The sequence below is a fragment of the Penicillium concentricum genome (genome assembly GCF_028827145.1).
Source record: "Penicillium concentricum strain IBT 3081 chromosome Unknown utg000004l_segment0_segment0, whole genome shotgun sequence".
In the NCBI taxonomy this organism is placed as follows: Eukaryota; Fungi; Ascomycota; class Eurotiomycetes; order Eurotiales; family Aspergillaceae; genus Penicillium; species Penicillium concentricum.
Window position 1 is genome coordinate 281,087 of NW_026622757.1, and position 14,881 is coordinate 295,967.

Here is a 14,881-nt window from a genome sequence, read left to right on the forward strand (position 1 = left end):
AACCTGAAAAAAATTCCTAGGTAAGTCAAATTCATCTTTACTTTATCACCACTCACACTCAAATAGAATGCTCAATGATCATGAACCATCCAAACGAGGACGCGACTCCTACCTGATCAATCGTTCTCGAGGCTCTGTGAACTCAAATGAAAACGCGAACCTCGCTTCGATCCCTTCTCGAAAATCCGACAAGCTTGACTATGCTCAATTGAAGAAAGATGCCCCGGGCCTCGTTGCTGCCGCTGCTCACGCGGCGGTTCCTAGTTGGACAAGCATGATTTTAATGGTCTCTCTTATCTTCGGGGGTTGTTGTGCCAATGTGGGTGTCTAGAGAAACCCCCCAAATGCTACTATGGGGTAAAACAGGAACTGATCTTGGGTATAGGTATTTGCGCTAGAGGCGATTATCAAGTAAGTCAACAAGCCAGGTCGTTCAAACGCAACGCTAATCCCAATTCTCCAGGGAACAGCCTACTGCCGGTAAGCACAACCACTAAAAACAAACCACATCGCATACCCTAATACAACTCGTTCCTCCCGCACAGGTCCCTTGATAACCTTCGCCCAATTCGCTACCTGCGCTCTATTCACCATTCCAAGCTTCCTGTCCCCCTCAGCCGGACCACGAGCCCTATTCTTGAACCCACGCGCTATTCCACTACGCTCATGGGTGGTATACACTGCCTATTTTGTAAGCGTCAACCTTCTCAACAATTGGGCCTTCGCATACAAGATCTCCGTCCCATTGCACATAATCCTCCGGTCCGCAGGCCCCGTCGCCTCAATGGTAATCGGCTATATATACAACGGCAAACGCTATTCCCGGGGCCAGATTGCCTCGGTAGGTATGCTGACAGTAGGCGTGGCGGCAGCCGCCATGGCCGACGCGAAATCCAAAGGCGTTTCTATTCACGTCGACTCCGATACGACGGACACGATGACGACCGTGACGGGCTTCACGATCCTTGCGCTGGCGATGGTCCTCTCTGCATTCCAGGGAATCTATGCCGACCGGTTATACGCAACTTACGGCAGGGATCATTGGAAAGAGGCGCTTTTCTATTCGCATGCGCTTTCTCTGCCGCTTTTCTTGACCAGTTGTCCGCAGTTGCTGAGTCAATGGCGGGTGGTGACTTCGTCACCTTCTTTGCTGTCGCATCTGGATTCCGGGCTGTGGGTGTCGTCCGGTACTGGGAGCACTGCTTTCTCGGTGCTGGGGCAGATTTGCCAGATTGGGGCTGTGAAGTCTTTCCTGGCGCAACTTCCGGTTCAGGTAGCTTATCTGGCTATGAATGCACTGACGCAATACCTATGTATCCGGGGGGTTCATCTTTTGTCGGCCAAGTCGTCCTCGTTGACAGTCACTATTTTCTTGAATGTCCGCAAGCTCGTTTCGCTGCTCCTGTCGATTTATCTCTTTGGAAATCATTTGGCGGGAGGTGTCTTGAGTGGCGCGGCTCTAGTGTTTGTCGGAGGTGCTTTATATGGCTTCGAAGGTGCACGTCTACGAAGCGTTGCCAAAAAGGCTCAGTGATATTGCATATTAGATGTTGATCTGTATATCTAGACAGGATTCCTTTTGCATATTATATAGTTTCTTACGGCCTTTATGTGTTATACGTGTGAATTGCACTAAAAGGAAGGATATATCGATAGCATGTGCACGCCGCAATAGTTGTACATAAATTGAGAGAAGCAATATCTCCCCACAGTGGCAGGGCGTCAAGCATGACGCAGAAATCAAGATCACCTAGGCTTAACCCCCGAGCCAGACCAAAATACAAAATAGAGAATTCTATAAAACCTCGCCCACGATCTTGGCAGCTTCTTTGTATGTTTCCAATAGCCGCTCACACTTCTCTCTCTCGGCCTTGATGCCATCATCCTCGTAGAGAAGCTCGCTGAAAAGATCTTCTTTATAAAGTTCGCTCACGAGTCTGTTCTGCACTACATCCTTGCAGTGGTTGACCAGGAGGTGCATGACAGCCTTGGGAACCTGGTCTGCAATGGTCTCTCGGACGATGTTAAAGTATGATGAGATGAGGCGGCGAATGAGCTCGGTTTCGAGCATCTCACGGTCCGTGAGTGCAGGCTCGGTGTTCTCATTAGGCTATAAGAGTTGAAGTCAGTCAGGTGTATGCAAAGCCTAACGCCTGCGCGGTGGTACTTACGAAGACAGATACGTCACCACCATACTCCGATGGTGCACTGTACTCTTCAGTCGGCATAATGGGAGCCCGAGCCTCCGCACGCCGAATGCTCTGGCTAATACTGGGCTCGCTAGCATGTGGCCCTTGCCGGTGGGGGTTCATGCCCGCCGGGGACATGGCCATGTTGTGAGTGCCTTCCTTGCCGAAGAAGTAGTTCAGGAATGAATCCCGGGCAGTATTCGAGGCACCGCCGCCGAACGCAGCATGGTTAGATTGAGCGCCATTCAGGGTAGCAGCAATACCATTTTCGCCTGTGCGGCCAACGTGGGGAGACATGCTCCGCGATCCCTTGGAGGAATGACTTCGGATGGGGAGGTTTTGCTTGTCGGCATATTCTTCTTCGTCGGGACCTCCCGTATTGCCATTGGGAGCTCCCAATTCCTTCTGACGTCGTTTATCACGCTTTCGTTTTTCCTCTGCTAGCACGGCTTTTCTTTCTTCATCCTGCTTGTTCTGCATGATTGAAGACATGGCAGCTGCGGCACCAAGGAAGTTTGGGTGGTTTGTGTTGATGTAAGCTCTTTGGATTGAGATCAAAGATTCTACATAAGTCGAGCAGGGGCCCAGGCGCTCACGAAGAAGGTCAGATACGACCTCAATCAGCTTTCCTTGGAGACGAGGGAAGCGCAGTAGTTCTTGGTTGCCACAAGTGTGACAGATCTTGATAAGCTCCTCATAGACCAGCTCCACGCATCGTTGACTGGGTGATTCAAGGAGCTTAATCTGTGGTTTGACCAGCAAATCAAAGGCCAACTCTGGGACAAACAGGCTGGGGCGAGGACCTGTCGAGTTTCGGATAGCCGTTCGGATATCGGAGACAGTCAGGTTATGGGTGGGGTCTATCGTTTCCAGTGAGTTTCCAAAAACAGAGTTGAAAATGTAGTAAATCCTTGCTCCACCGCATAGCTCTTTGGTAGAAATCTCCGATGAAGTTCCGTCGATAGATGAGATGAATGAGGCAGCAAATCTGGTCATCTGCTGAAGAATCAATGACCCCCGGTGTTCTTCGCCGCTGAACTGTTTGTTTCCATAGCTGGCCAATTCTTGCTGAGTCTGACCCATCAAAGTATTCAGCCGAGCCTTGATATCCGGAAGCCGGTCTCGGATGTGAGACATCAGGGTTGAGTTCAGGGTCTTGGCCAAAAAGTGCGTACCGCAGCGGTTGGCCATATTCCTGTAAGCTGGGTGATGCCGGAAGAACTCAGACTCTGCCCGCAATGCATCGGCAAGCGATTTTCCAGACTGGATATCCTGCTGAGATCGGTTGACAACGCCGATAAATCCAAGCTTCAGGGGATACACACGTCCAGAGAGGATGTCCATCGCATTGGTGCCATGGTCCATGAGATCCAGCTTTGACAAAACACCAATCGTCCTCCGGCCCATGGCATCCACCTGGCGGGCAAGCTTCAGCGCCTCGGAATTGACTAGATCGACATTGGCCGGAGAAACCGCAAGGATTATGCTGTTCGGTTTGGCGATATATTCCAGAATCAAGGTACGCGTTTGTTTCTCAATGTCGGACGGTTGGTCCCCGATGGGCACCTTCGTCAGTCCGGGCAGATCCACAAGTGTAAGGTTGAGCACATGGGGCGAGAAGATCTTGAGATTGATCGGTTGTCTATTGATGCCCTTGTTGCTTCCTGCGATCCTTGCCGTCTCCGCTTCGATCTCTTGCTTCACTTGTCCAAAGTCATCAAACTTGCGCCCCGGAAGGTGATGGAATTCGGCCCATTCGTGTTGACCGGCAACACTAGCAGCCGTGTGGGGGATATGGATCTCATCAGTTTCCGGCTTATCATCACGTTCACTGGGCACGTTGATAAGTTGCAGGATTAGGGGCCGTCGAGTGACAATTCCGCTACCTCTTGGTAGAAAATCCCTTCCGACTATATTCTCTAGGACCGAAGACTTTCCGGATGACTGGGAACCAACAACAACCTATGGAAGGTGGGGATTAGTCTTGGGTTGACCGGGTATCAAATGACAACTCCTTCTCAAACTCCGAGAGCTCTCTACCCGACCAGACTCACAATTTGAGGCAAATCCAAGGAATCATTCCCAATGGTATTGAAGACCAGATCCTGAAGCTTGTTCACTGTCACGAGCAGATCCTCGCCCAGCGATGTCATGATGTCGAACTGAAGAGGTACAAGAGTTAGGGCTCGGAGTTAAGAAAAGAAAAAAAGTAAAAGGTACACGCAAAGTGAGGTCGCGTGCAAACGGTCACCGGGATCCCTGTAGGCCTTGATCGACTCTCCTTGGAACCTTGGGAACGTTGTTGATGGCCACTTTTTCGGCACACGTGATGCTGATGTAAGCAGATACTCCGGGCCATGACGTCGATGATTCGACTTTACATATATTGATTTACATATATTATTAAATGTTCTATATGTTCCTATCTGTTCAAAAAGGTGATGAATTGGGTATTTTATACTCAAGAACCAAAGAATATATAGTCAGATCTACATATGTAGTTTGGTGAATCAATAGAATTTGAACTTGCTCTCGGATTGGACCTTTAGAGTATCTATGCTATGATCCAATCACTGGTCCAGGCGAACATAGTTGGCAGGGAATAGACCTTGCTTGCCATTGTACTCACCAAGCCACCAGTCATCATCCGGAAATTCCTACAACCAGGTTAGCACTGTAAATCGCTATGGCCCAAAAGGCCGAGAAAGACAGGGGATTGTTCCACTTACCACATTGGAAATCTTCGCATCTTCGGGGAAACCGATCTCGTTGTCCTCAGCGGCTTCGTAGTCATACAAAGCTGTGGCCGTGACACGTTTGGAGCTTGGAGTAGTCGCCGATGGGGCAGCGGCAGCGGCAGGTGTGGGTGCAACCGGGACGGGGGCAGCAGTAGGTTCTGGCTCTGGCTGTGCTTCATAATGATGGGAACCAGCCGGCGCGTGTGACGCAGGTTCGTTGTCTTCCTCAATCTCCACATAGTTGGCAGGGAAGAGACCACGCTCACCCCGAGGATTGACACCCACCCACCAATCTTGGTCCACCATTTCAATGTCGGTCACGTACTCTCCCTCTCGCAATTCGATCTCATTGTCCTCGGCCTTCTCATAGTCATATTGGACCTGAGCTCGTGGTCCGACTTTAGGTTGCTCGGGCTGCTGAGGGGCTGTTGCTGCGGCTGCAGCGCGGCCAAGGTCGTGAGAATCATCCTCAAGTTCCTTTTCATCTGGAACGACCTCCTGGAGGCTCCGAACAGGCATGGCAGGGGGAGGCGAGTGCTGCTCCTCATGGACATCCGCAACGCTGTCAGCAGCGCTGTGGCCAACCGGCATGGCAATCTGGATCGGCGAGCTCTCACGCACCGGGGGAGTGGGAGGTGTCGGGGAGCGAGGAGGCTGTGGTGGAGGAGTAGGGAGAACCTGCTGGGCATCGTGTTCGGGCTCAGACTCAACGGACCCAGAGGACAGCCCCGGGACAGGAACAGGGCGACTGGCCTGCGGAATGGGGGGAGCAGGGGGGCTAGCGGTGCGGGCGCAGGCGTGTCATGAGCGAATTGGTCACGAATACCACCCACATGGGTTTGTGGCTCATCCTCTTGCTGATCATTGGCCTTGGCATCAACAGGCTGCTCGGGAACATATGATTTATCCTGTGCAGTTTGAATGGGAGCCCAGGACTTGCCTGCATAGGAGCTCTTCCACTCGCCCTGGCCACTAGTTTGGCTTTGAATCGGGGCAGTGGTAGAGGCAGGCTCAGTGCTTCCAGATGACGAAGCTACTCCGCGTTCTTTGGCCTTGCGCTCTGCCCAAATTTGAGCAGGTGTCTTGCCTCCCTCGTCGGCAAAAGTTCGGCTTGCAACTCCAATCTGCGCACTCGAGGTTGGCTTAGGCTCAAGACCAACTGGGAGAAGGGGCTTTGTTCCTGGGAAGGAGGGGCTAGAGCCAAACTTGTTGGCAACCTTTGGTTTGGGTAGGTTGGTCAAGCGCTCCGAGGCATTGGAGGGGGCAGGTCGCTCTGGCAACGTTGTCGGCTGTTGGCTGACTGCGGTGCTCGATGGGACGTTCTCGATGGTGCCTTCCGGCTTCTGTGCTCTAGCTCGAATGGCAGCGATGTCTACTTTGCCAACGGGCTCGTAGGAGCCCTTGATAATTGCCGGGCGCTCATCTTTCAGCTGACCGGACGCGGCAGCTTGCTTCCGAATTGCCGCAATATCGACTTTGCCCACTGGCTGGTAACCACCTCTAACCACATCGCTAGAATCATCCGAGGTAGCGGCAGGTTGGCGACTAGCTGAGGGGCTCGCCTTGAGTTCTTGCAGGTTCACTCTAGTGGGCTGGTAAGCCGATTGTACCTTTTCCAATTGGGTGCGGGTCACGGGAGGGGCATCTACACCCCATCCATCATCATTCACGCTAGCTCTTGAAGGTGTGGGCTGTACGCGGGCAGCTGGTCTGGGAGTGATACCCCCAGATCGAGTCGGTGTGAAAGCAGGCTTGCTAGCCACGGCAGGTCGGGGGCTGGGGCCGGAGCAGAAGCCTCGCCTGCTGAATACTTGGAGCCGGAGGAATCTGCCACCCGCTGGACGATTCCCTCGGGGGTTAGATCCCCATCTGCTCGGGCTGTGACCTGCACATGATATCCCTATCCACCCAAGTCAGTCTCACCGCAGTTGCGTCATGGAAAGGAAACTCCTCACATGAAGGAACTTGGAAACTGTAGCCAGGTGGCTGGTAAAATAACCCTTTGTTCGCTCTGGTACACCTTCTCCACACCAGCCAATGAGAACGTTCTTGGGAAGACCGGTGTTGGAATCCGTCACCTTCACATAGGCGAATTGCACCCGTCCTTCGGAGAATTCCTCGATGAGATCGGCCAATTCACCCTCTGGCAGTACGATTTGTCAATGTGAGATGATGAGACGTAGAAAAAGGATTACTAACCTCCGGTGCTCTGGACCTTAAGGACACTCTCCTTACCTCCATCTTGCTGGAAGGCACTGACAAGCGGGGTAGAAACCGAGTAGACAGCCCATTGGCCATAAGTTGGAGACCCTCCATTCCCAGAAGGGGGTGGTGCATTCACCACTGTCTGATAACTTTTCGATATCGAGGGACCATTGGACGAGAGATTGAGAGAAGCCATGACTTCCGGATCGGATAGGCGGGGGGGAAGGGGGAGGAAGCTCAAAGTGTTTGGATGTTGTCCACGTGGGAGGTATGTTTGCTTGTTTTGTCACAAATATCTGTGTCTTATGCAGTGTGTCAGCATCAAAACAGTCAAAGCTCTTGGATAAGGTAGGGATATATAGGAGAAGAGGGAGTTTGATAGAGTTTGATGGAGTTGACATACTTGTAAAATGGAAAATAGAAGGAATGCTTTCAAGATAAGTACAAATATTGGAGAAAGGTCAAGGAAATTGATGAAGCCTAGAGGTGGGAGAGAGAGAGAGAGAGAGAGAGAGAGAGGTGTTCAGGGAGAGGTGTTTATAATACCAATACATTGTATACAACTATACATCATAGTAATATTTATATAACATCTTCATATAAAATGTATATAACTTTAGAATAATTCAAAACAAATAAATAATTTCCATTCAATTAATCTATAAAAGATCGATAAGAATTAAAAAAATAAAAATAAGACCGTTATATAGTCTAACTGATATAGTTGAAGATGTGGTGTATTGATGTGGTATGTAATTTACAAATTCTCCATGGACTTTCCCTTGTCTCACCGAGATAGATAGAGAGACCTTTGGAGCTATCGGGGGAGGGGGTTTTTTTTCTTATCTTGCTTCTTCTTCTTCCCCTTCTTCTTCTTCTGCTTCTCTTTTCTTTTGAATAATACTTTTTAATTCAATTACTTTCACCTCTTGTGAAACCCCTACTATCCCCTTGCAACTTTTCTTTTCTTTTATATCCCAGATATAGCAAGGGAGGGGTCATGGGACCTCAACCTGATCTTTCCAGTCGGAATGCCAACGCGTCCGCTGATTCTAACAATGAATCAGCCACTTCATCCCCGGGTCCCGTGGACTCTCTTGAAAGCCCCATTGCATTAGATCAGCCTGCAGAAGATATTTTGCCCAGAGATCGACAGCAGAAAACAGCCACCTATGACTATGCCTATGAGAAGTCCATGAGTCACGCTGAGGCAAGACTATTCTATCAACATCATCAGCTAGCCGCACGGAACGACACCCCTTTGAGTCCACCGGCCCTAGCCCGCTCAGGCGAATTACACCCCGAAGAGCCACCGGCTAACTTGTCGGATCCAATGAATACTCAAGCCCAGATCTCTCGCGAGGGATCTATGGTCTGTGAATCCGAACCCTCGACACTACGCCTGCAATCCGCTAGCGACCCCGATCCCTCTGCGTCTCATTTCCTCGAAGATGACTCAGATGAGGCGAACGATTCTGCCCGAAACCAGGCGGCGCTTGTAGGTGCTGTTCATGGGCAGGGACCATACTCAGCGGCGGCCGAGAGTCTGCAGAGCGCCGGTGCGGGGATCGGAGGTCCTCAGGTTGCTAGCGGATTTTCGTCGAGCAATGATGCCGTGACATCTGAGCTGAACGCTATCTACTGCAAAATCAAGAACCTGCTTGATCGGCGATCCCAGTACATAGAGCTTTCTTTGCAGGGACCCGGAAATGATCCCAAGGACCAAACAGACTGGGAGATATATCCTCCGCCTCCAGAACCTGCGTGGGATGATGGCAAAGAATATCAACCCGGCAGCGTCGGTGGCCCATCGGACCTTGCAGGAAAGAAGAGGAAAATGGGCCAAGACATTGGGGAGGATTTTGACATGGAGGAATTGATGCCTCTACCCAAAGAATCACCTTGGACCTTTAGGCTGGATGGCAACAGCGTATATCAGGTCTTTGATTCTGAGACTGACCAGCAAACACCCATTGTCCAGATCCCCTCGTTGCGCGATTTCTATATGGACCTGGACGCCGTTGTGGATGTGTCGACCGACGGACCTGCTAAAAGTTTTGCGTTCAAGCGGCTGTCGTACTTGGAGGGCAAATTCCAATTGTATACGCTGCTCAATGAATACCAGGAGATTGCCGACAGCAAGAAGGTTCCTCACAGAGACTTCTACAATGTGCGTAAAGTGGATACCCACGTTCATCATTCGGCATGCATGAACCAGAAGCATCTCCTTCGCTTCATCAAGAGCAAGATGAGAAAGTCCCCGGACGAAGTTGTCCTTTTCCGAGACGGAAAACATCTGACCTTAAGAGAGGTCTTTGAGAGTATCAACTTGACTGCTTATGACCTGAGCATTGATACTTTGGATATGCACGTAAGTCTCTCATCACATCCCTCTTTGATTCTTCGAAATCTACACATGATAAAGGAAGATGCAGGCTGAATGCACCAGTATTTGCTCATCCCCCGCTCCCCTACGCCCATTCTTGAAAGCCACAAGTATTACTATTACTGATATTGACTTCGTAGGCACACACCGACTCTTTCCACCGATTTGACAAATTTAATTTGAAGTATAATCCAGTTGGAGAATCCCGACTGCGTGAAATTTTCCTCAAAACAGACAACTACATCGAAGGTCGCTATCTCGCAGAGATCACTAAGGAAGTGATTTCAGACTTGGAATCTAGCAAATACCAAATGGTGGAATGGCGCATCTCGATCTACGGTCGTTCCCTTCAGGAATGGGACAAGCTTGCGGCCTGGGTGGTGGACAACAAGTTGTTCTCGCCTAATGTTCGCTGGCTGATTCAAGTACCTCGTCTCTATGATGTCTACAAAGCAAGTGGCATGATGGAGAACTACGAACAAGTCATCACCAATGTCTTCCAGCCGTTGTTTGAAGTGACCAAAGATCCTTCTAGTCATCCCAAACTTCATATCTTCCTCCAGCGAGTGGTTGGATTCGATAGTGTGGATGACGAAAGTAAGCCCGAACGCCGGCTGTACAGAAAGTACCCCATCCCCCGGGAGTGGAGTACCAAGCAGAATCCGCCTTACACCTATTGGTTATACTTCATGTTCGCCAACATCGCTTCCCTCAACAACTGGCGGAAACGTCGAGGATTTAACACGTTTGTTCTACGCCCTCATTGCGGAGAGGCAGGCGACCCGGATCATCTGGCTGTAGGATTCCTCTGCTGCCACAGCATCAGTCATGGTATCTTGCTGCGCAAGGTACCTCTCCTGCAATACCTTTACTATCTGGATCAGATCGGTATTGCCATGTCACCACTCAGCAACAACGCTTTGTTCCTCACATACGATAAAAACCCCTGTGCTAGCTTCTTCAAGCGAGGACTCAACGTGTCTTTGTCCACTGATGATCCATTGCAGTTTGCATTCACAAAGGAGCCTCTCATCGAGGAATACTCAGTCGCAGCACAGATCTACAAATTCAGCGCAGTCGACATGTGCGAACTCGCCAAACATTCAGTCGACCAAAGTGGATTTGAGCTCTCCCTCAAAGAAAGATGGCTCGGCTCAAACTGTTCCATGCCTGGAGTCGCTGGCAATCATGTTGCAAAGAGCAATGTACCAGATATTCGTGAGGCATTCCGACATGAGACTTTGCTCGGAGAATTGTCCTTGTAAGTTACCCAGGATGTCTTTTGTATCAAGGAAATGGGGCTAACCATACATCGCTTCATCAGGATCGAGCGATACTCCGATGTTACTAGAACCGGAGATCGAAAGGGCTTGGCTCTAGGTCCACCAGGGGAAGCGGTGTCCTCGAAGCATGGTATATATCTATCTTTGAGGGAATGATCGGAAATTACGCAGCAGACTGACTTCGAAATGACCCATTCTTAGATCAACATACACCTAACCTCGAGTCGCAATCTGAGCTACGATCAAGTGCGGCTGACACTACGGATACCTCACCCAGTGAGGCCCATAGTACAAGCCAGATGGCTACCTCCCCATTGACTCCATCGACATACCTAGCTCGATCACCTCGCCTTGGAACGGGTGAGTTCTCATCTCCCGGCAGTAATCCTGCCCTCGGGACAGGTGTTGGGGGATCAGATAGTCTGCCAGAGCAGGGGATTTTCCCGGGCATCTTTCATGAGAGGGCTCAAAAGGGAAGTATCTAATAGAATTTACACGTAACGTGAGTTTAAGTGACATTTATCACAGACTTAGGGGGAGAAAGCAATATATTGGAGCAATTTACAGACAGGGAAATTGACAGCTCACTCTCTCGAGTTAAAAACCAAACGTGAACACCTTGAGACACCTGTAGACAATAGTGTCCTAGTAAAGCACTCTAGACATGTACAATCCTATTAAAAGAAAAAAAAAAAAAGCTCAACGCCAGACCAAATTGCCCACAAGTGTGAATTCAATATGCACCCATTTATATCACCAAATGCACGCTTCTCAATCATAACATAGAAATTAAAATCTTCCAAGTCTTTCAATTGCCCCAGCTGCCTCTTCGCCCTGGCGGTCCCCAGCCTTCGAGATTGGTATCTTCTTCAGCCATGCCGGGCTCCTGCCTCGCCCATTCCTTGATGTATAGACGGAGAGCCTTCCATCGTGCACATGCATCCGCGAGATCGTTATTCTTGGGGGCTACAACGTAGCCTCTAGCGTCAATTTGCAAGTCATCCCGGCGAAGATCCTGGAGGGGGATGCCCGAAATTCGGCTGAGTTCATAATCATAATAGCGAGCAAGGCACGGATAACCCAGAGACAAGTAATTATAAATCTGAGTCACAAATCCATCATGGAATTCAGCCTCGACGGCTTTCTGGAGACTAGGGCTCACGGGCTTCCGGAAACTATGATTTCCGGGCGAGGCGAGACGATCCAGATGTGTATGTGAGGGAGATGGGCTAAGTCCCATGGCAATGCCAGCCTCATCGACACGAGGCATGGGGGTAACAATGCCAGGTAGGAGACCATGCACTTCCCGCTTCTGGCCCTCGTCCCTGCAACAAGTGCCCATCCAAAGACCAGCACCCTTTCCGCCATCTCGAGGAGGCGCTGCGTACCATAAGCCACCACAGCCAGTACAAAGATCATGTACACCACGAGAGGCTGCATCAGTGCTAGGGTGCTCACATACTGTTCCCTCGGGTGAGGCGCTTCGAGGAATGACCATGTCATTGCCAAGCATGGGTGGGCTCTTGCCATTTTTATTGTGCTCTGATGAAGAATTTGGTTGTCCAGATGCAACCATCGCCCGGATTCTCATCTCAGCCTCCTCCTTGTGGTGGCGCATGTACTCAAGTTCCCAGGACAAATCTGCCGAAGATTGTCGTCGGGACTTGACATGATGATACTTTATATGAGACACATCATCGTCCGAATCTCTATCACCTTCGTCGATGGCAAAATGATCTACAGGCTCGTACACTTGCTCGTTGGGAAAAGCAGCCAGTGCTTGCTCCTTCAACTGTTTTTGTGCGGATCGAGCGGCAAGAGAGAGCAAGAATTCGGAGATCTTCCCATCGCAGCTTTCACGGGGTAGCTTGCTCGAGGATAAATCCCGTGTCACTTTATTGGAAGGCCCAGGCGAAGTGCATGCCGAATGAGATCTGGAGTTATCTGATTCTTCGCTGCTATCAGAGGGGATCGATGGGAGATCCGGAACTCGGAACGAGTGTCTGCGGGCTTGTTGTCGGCGTAGAAGATTCGAATACGAAAATTGAGATTCAGATGGCAGATGGGTGCGGGTATGGGGGTCTGGATCTACCCACGATGTCGTCTTTGGACAAATGATTGTATGGGGTGCAGAAGACACATATTGGGGAAACCGAGGAGGTTCCCCTTTTCGGACGGAGCGGGTGTCGGTTTCTATCAGATCGAGTTTGAATCTTCTTGGAGCCGTCGGTGTCTTGCTATAAGACGCAGAATTCCTCTGTGCCTCAGAATTGGAATGAGACCGTCTATTACTAGATTTGCTTGTTTCAATCGGTTCAGGGAGGAATCTTCTCGGTCGATTTTCAGGCTCTTTTGGATGGATTTCGGGCTTTGATAAAGGTTGATTTGCTCTCAAAGCTGGCTGAACGTTGGAGCTTCGTACGGTTTCGATTGGCTGAGCCAGGAACCTTCGAGGGATTGATACTTGACTTGAAATTGTAGATCCGAGCTGTTGATCCGAAGAAATTGGCTTCAGATGAAGTTCTGTAGGTTGACCTTCATTTCCATCCATGTGTTTCCCATCTTCTGGGGAGCCCATTGTCCAATTCCCCTAAACAAAGAGAACAGAGGTTTTAGTCTCTTATCGGGGTTATGCGGGGTCAAAAGAGCGGTCTCGTAGAGAAAAGGTCCGAATACATTTAAAGGGAAAAGGAAAAAGAATGAGGTTATAAAATTGAAAAGAGTGTCAAAGACCAAAGAGACCTAAGCTATATACAAAAACAAAAGACTTTTAAGGACGGGGAGAGAACGGGTGGGCAGGTACACCTTTTGATGACATCAGCTCATAAGATAAGTCCCCGATAAGAAGATAACATTTCTTCCACTTCATATATGCAATAATATGCATTCTAATGAAAAACGGAAATTCGAGGAGACAGATCCTCAAGTCTCAAAACAACGGAAGGTAATAGGACCTTCTCTTCCTCCTCAAGCCGACAGTGGCAGTGAGACTAGCAGTGATGATGATTTCGGTCCAAGCCTTCCTCCATCCGGTCCATTGAAAGACCCTGTTCACATACAGCCTACGGATTCTGGATCGAAATTGGAAAAGGAAAGCCAGCGAGATCAATGGATGCTGCAACCACCTTCCCATTCCGACTGGGCTTCCAAGATTGACCCCACACAACTACGAAATCGCAAGTTCAATACAGGCAAATCTGCCACAGCACCTAAGAGCATGGATTCCTCGTGGGTTGAGACTCCAGAGGAGCGAATGAGGCGACTGCAGGATGCAGTTATGGGCGTTGGTACTTCAACAAATCAGGAGGATCATCAAGGTGCTTCAAACGCAAAGTTGATGGAGGATCAAATCAAGAGATACAAGGTAATCCTTGTATTGGAAACACACCTTTTCTCCATCTGCTTTCTAACATGAGTGTAGGACATGACTGGGAAGAACACTCGCCTAGAAAATCCAGGTGCTCAGCAAGAAGATGATGATCCAAGTGCGCGCGCGTTTGATCGAGAGAAGGATATGGCAGTTGCTTCGAAGATATCTAGCGCACAGCGCCGGGAGATGGTAAAGAAAGCTGCGGACTACAACACACGTTTTACAAAGGGCAACTTTTTATAATAACCTTGTGTACTTACGAATGATCTATCAATCAGTCTCGCGAGAAAAGAAGGTAGTTGGTGCCTTGGTGTCTGCAGTTTTCTAGTTGTAATGATGATCTTCCTCAGTATCCACGACTACCCTATATTAATCTACTACCCGTTATAGTAGGCTAGCTAATAATATAGTCTCTAGAACCGCTACCCGCCATAGCTAGTCGAAATCTATTATGATTTCGGAAGGAATCGTTTCTATAACCCCTGAGGGCTCGCCGCCTCGGCGATCTCCTCTTATGATATTGTCGACTTTCGGATTTAATTACGATCGTCGGAACAAATCTGATATCAATAAGATCGTCCTAAAGTTAAAGGGAGAAATTGTAAAGGCTGAATCAACTTTTACAATCTAAGGCTTCATTGATACCCTAGGAACCTTTATACTAAGTGTTTCTTTCGTAATTACAAAGGTAAAGGGTAGGCCTTGACAAG

The 14,881-nt window shown here is 49.5% G+C and overlaps 6 protein-coding genes across 6 annotated transcripts; 3 read left to right on the top strand and 3 right to left on the bottom strand.

Moving 5' to 3' along the window:
- Positions 1-67: 67 nt before the first annotated feature.
- Positions 68-1,534, top strand: N7517_009060 (uncharacterized protein; the record flags this gene model as incomplete). The annotated part of the gene is made up of 4 exons (XM_056726783.1): positions 68-319; positions 386-411; positions 464-480; positions 546-1,534. The coding sequence occupies 4 exons, from the start codon at positions 68-70 to the stop codon at positions 1,532-1,534; spliced, it is 1,284 nt and encodes a 427-aa protein (XP_056575355.1).
- Positions 1,535-1,795: 261 nt separating this feature from the next.
- Positions 1,796-4,342, bottom strand: N7517_009061 (dynamin-related GTPase DNM1; the record flags this gene model as incomplete). Its single annotated transcript, XM_056726784.1, has 3 exons — positions 1,796-2,110; positions 2,172-4,151; positions 4,244-4,342. The coding sequence occupies 3 exons, from the start codon at positions 4,340-4,342 to the stop codon at positions 1,796-1,798; spliced, it is 2,394 nt and encodes a 797-aa protein (XP_056575356.1).
- Positions 4,343-4,759: 417 nt separating this feature from the next.
- On the bottom strand, positions 4,760-7,328 carry N7517_009062 (putative actin binding protein; the record flags this gene model as incomplete). Its single annotated transcript, XM_056726785.1, has 6 exons — positions 4,760-4,846; positions 4,919-5,680; positions 5,761-6,682; positions 6,739-6,827; positions 6,883-7,070; positions 7,127-7,328. 6 exons carry the CDS (start codon positions 7,326-7,328, stop codon positions 4,760-4,762), a joined length of 2,250 nt encoding a protein of 749 aa, XP_056575357.1.
- Positions 7,329-8,132: 804 nt separating this feature from the next.
- On the top strand, positions 8,133-11,286 carry N7517_009063 (uncharacterized protein; the record flags this gene model as incomplete). Its single annotated transcript, XM_056726786.1, has 4 exons — positions 8,133-9,503; positions 9,659-10,779; positions 10,843-10,931; positions 11,003-11,286. The coding sequence occupies 4 exons, from the start codon at positions 8,133-8,135 to the stop codon at positions 11,284-11,286; spliced, it is 2,865 nt and encodes a 954-aa protein (XP_056575358.1).
- A 323-nt stretch (positions 11,287-11,609) lies between these two features.
- N7517_009064 (uncharacterized protein) lies at positions 11,610-13,379 on the bottom strand (the record flags this gene model as incomplete). The annotated part of the gene is made up of 1 exon (XM_056726787.1): positions 11,610-13,379. The coding sequence occupies one exon, from the start codon at positions 13,377-13,379 to the stop codon at positions 11,610-11,612; it is 1,770 nt and encodes a 589-aa protein (XP_056575359.1).
- Positions 13,380-13,682: 303 nt separating this feature from the next.
- Positions 13,683-14,414, top strand: N7517_009065 (GPALPP motifs-containing protein 1; the record flags this gene model as incomplete). The annotated part of the gene is made up of 2 exons (XM_056726788.1): positions 13,683-14,165; positions 14,223-14,414. 2 exons carry the CDS (start codon positions 13,683-13,685, stop codon positions 14,412-14,414), a joined length of 675 nt encoding a protein of 224 aa, XP_056575360.1.
- Positions 14,415-14,881: the final 467 nt, after the last annotated feature.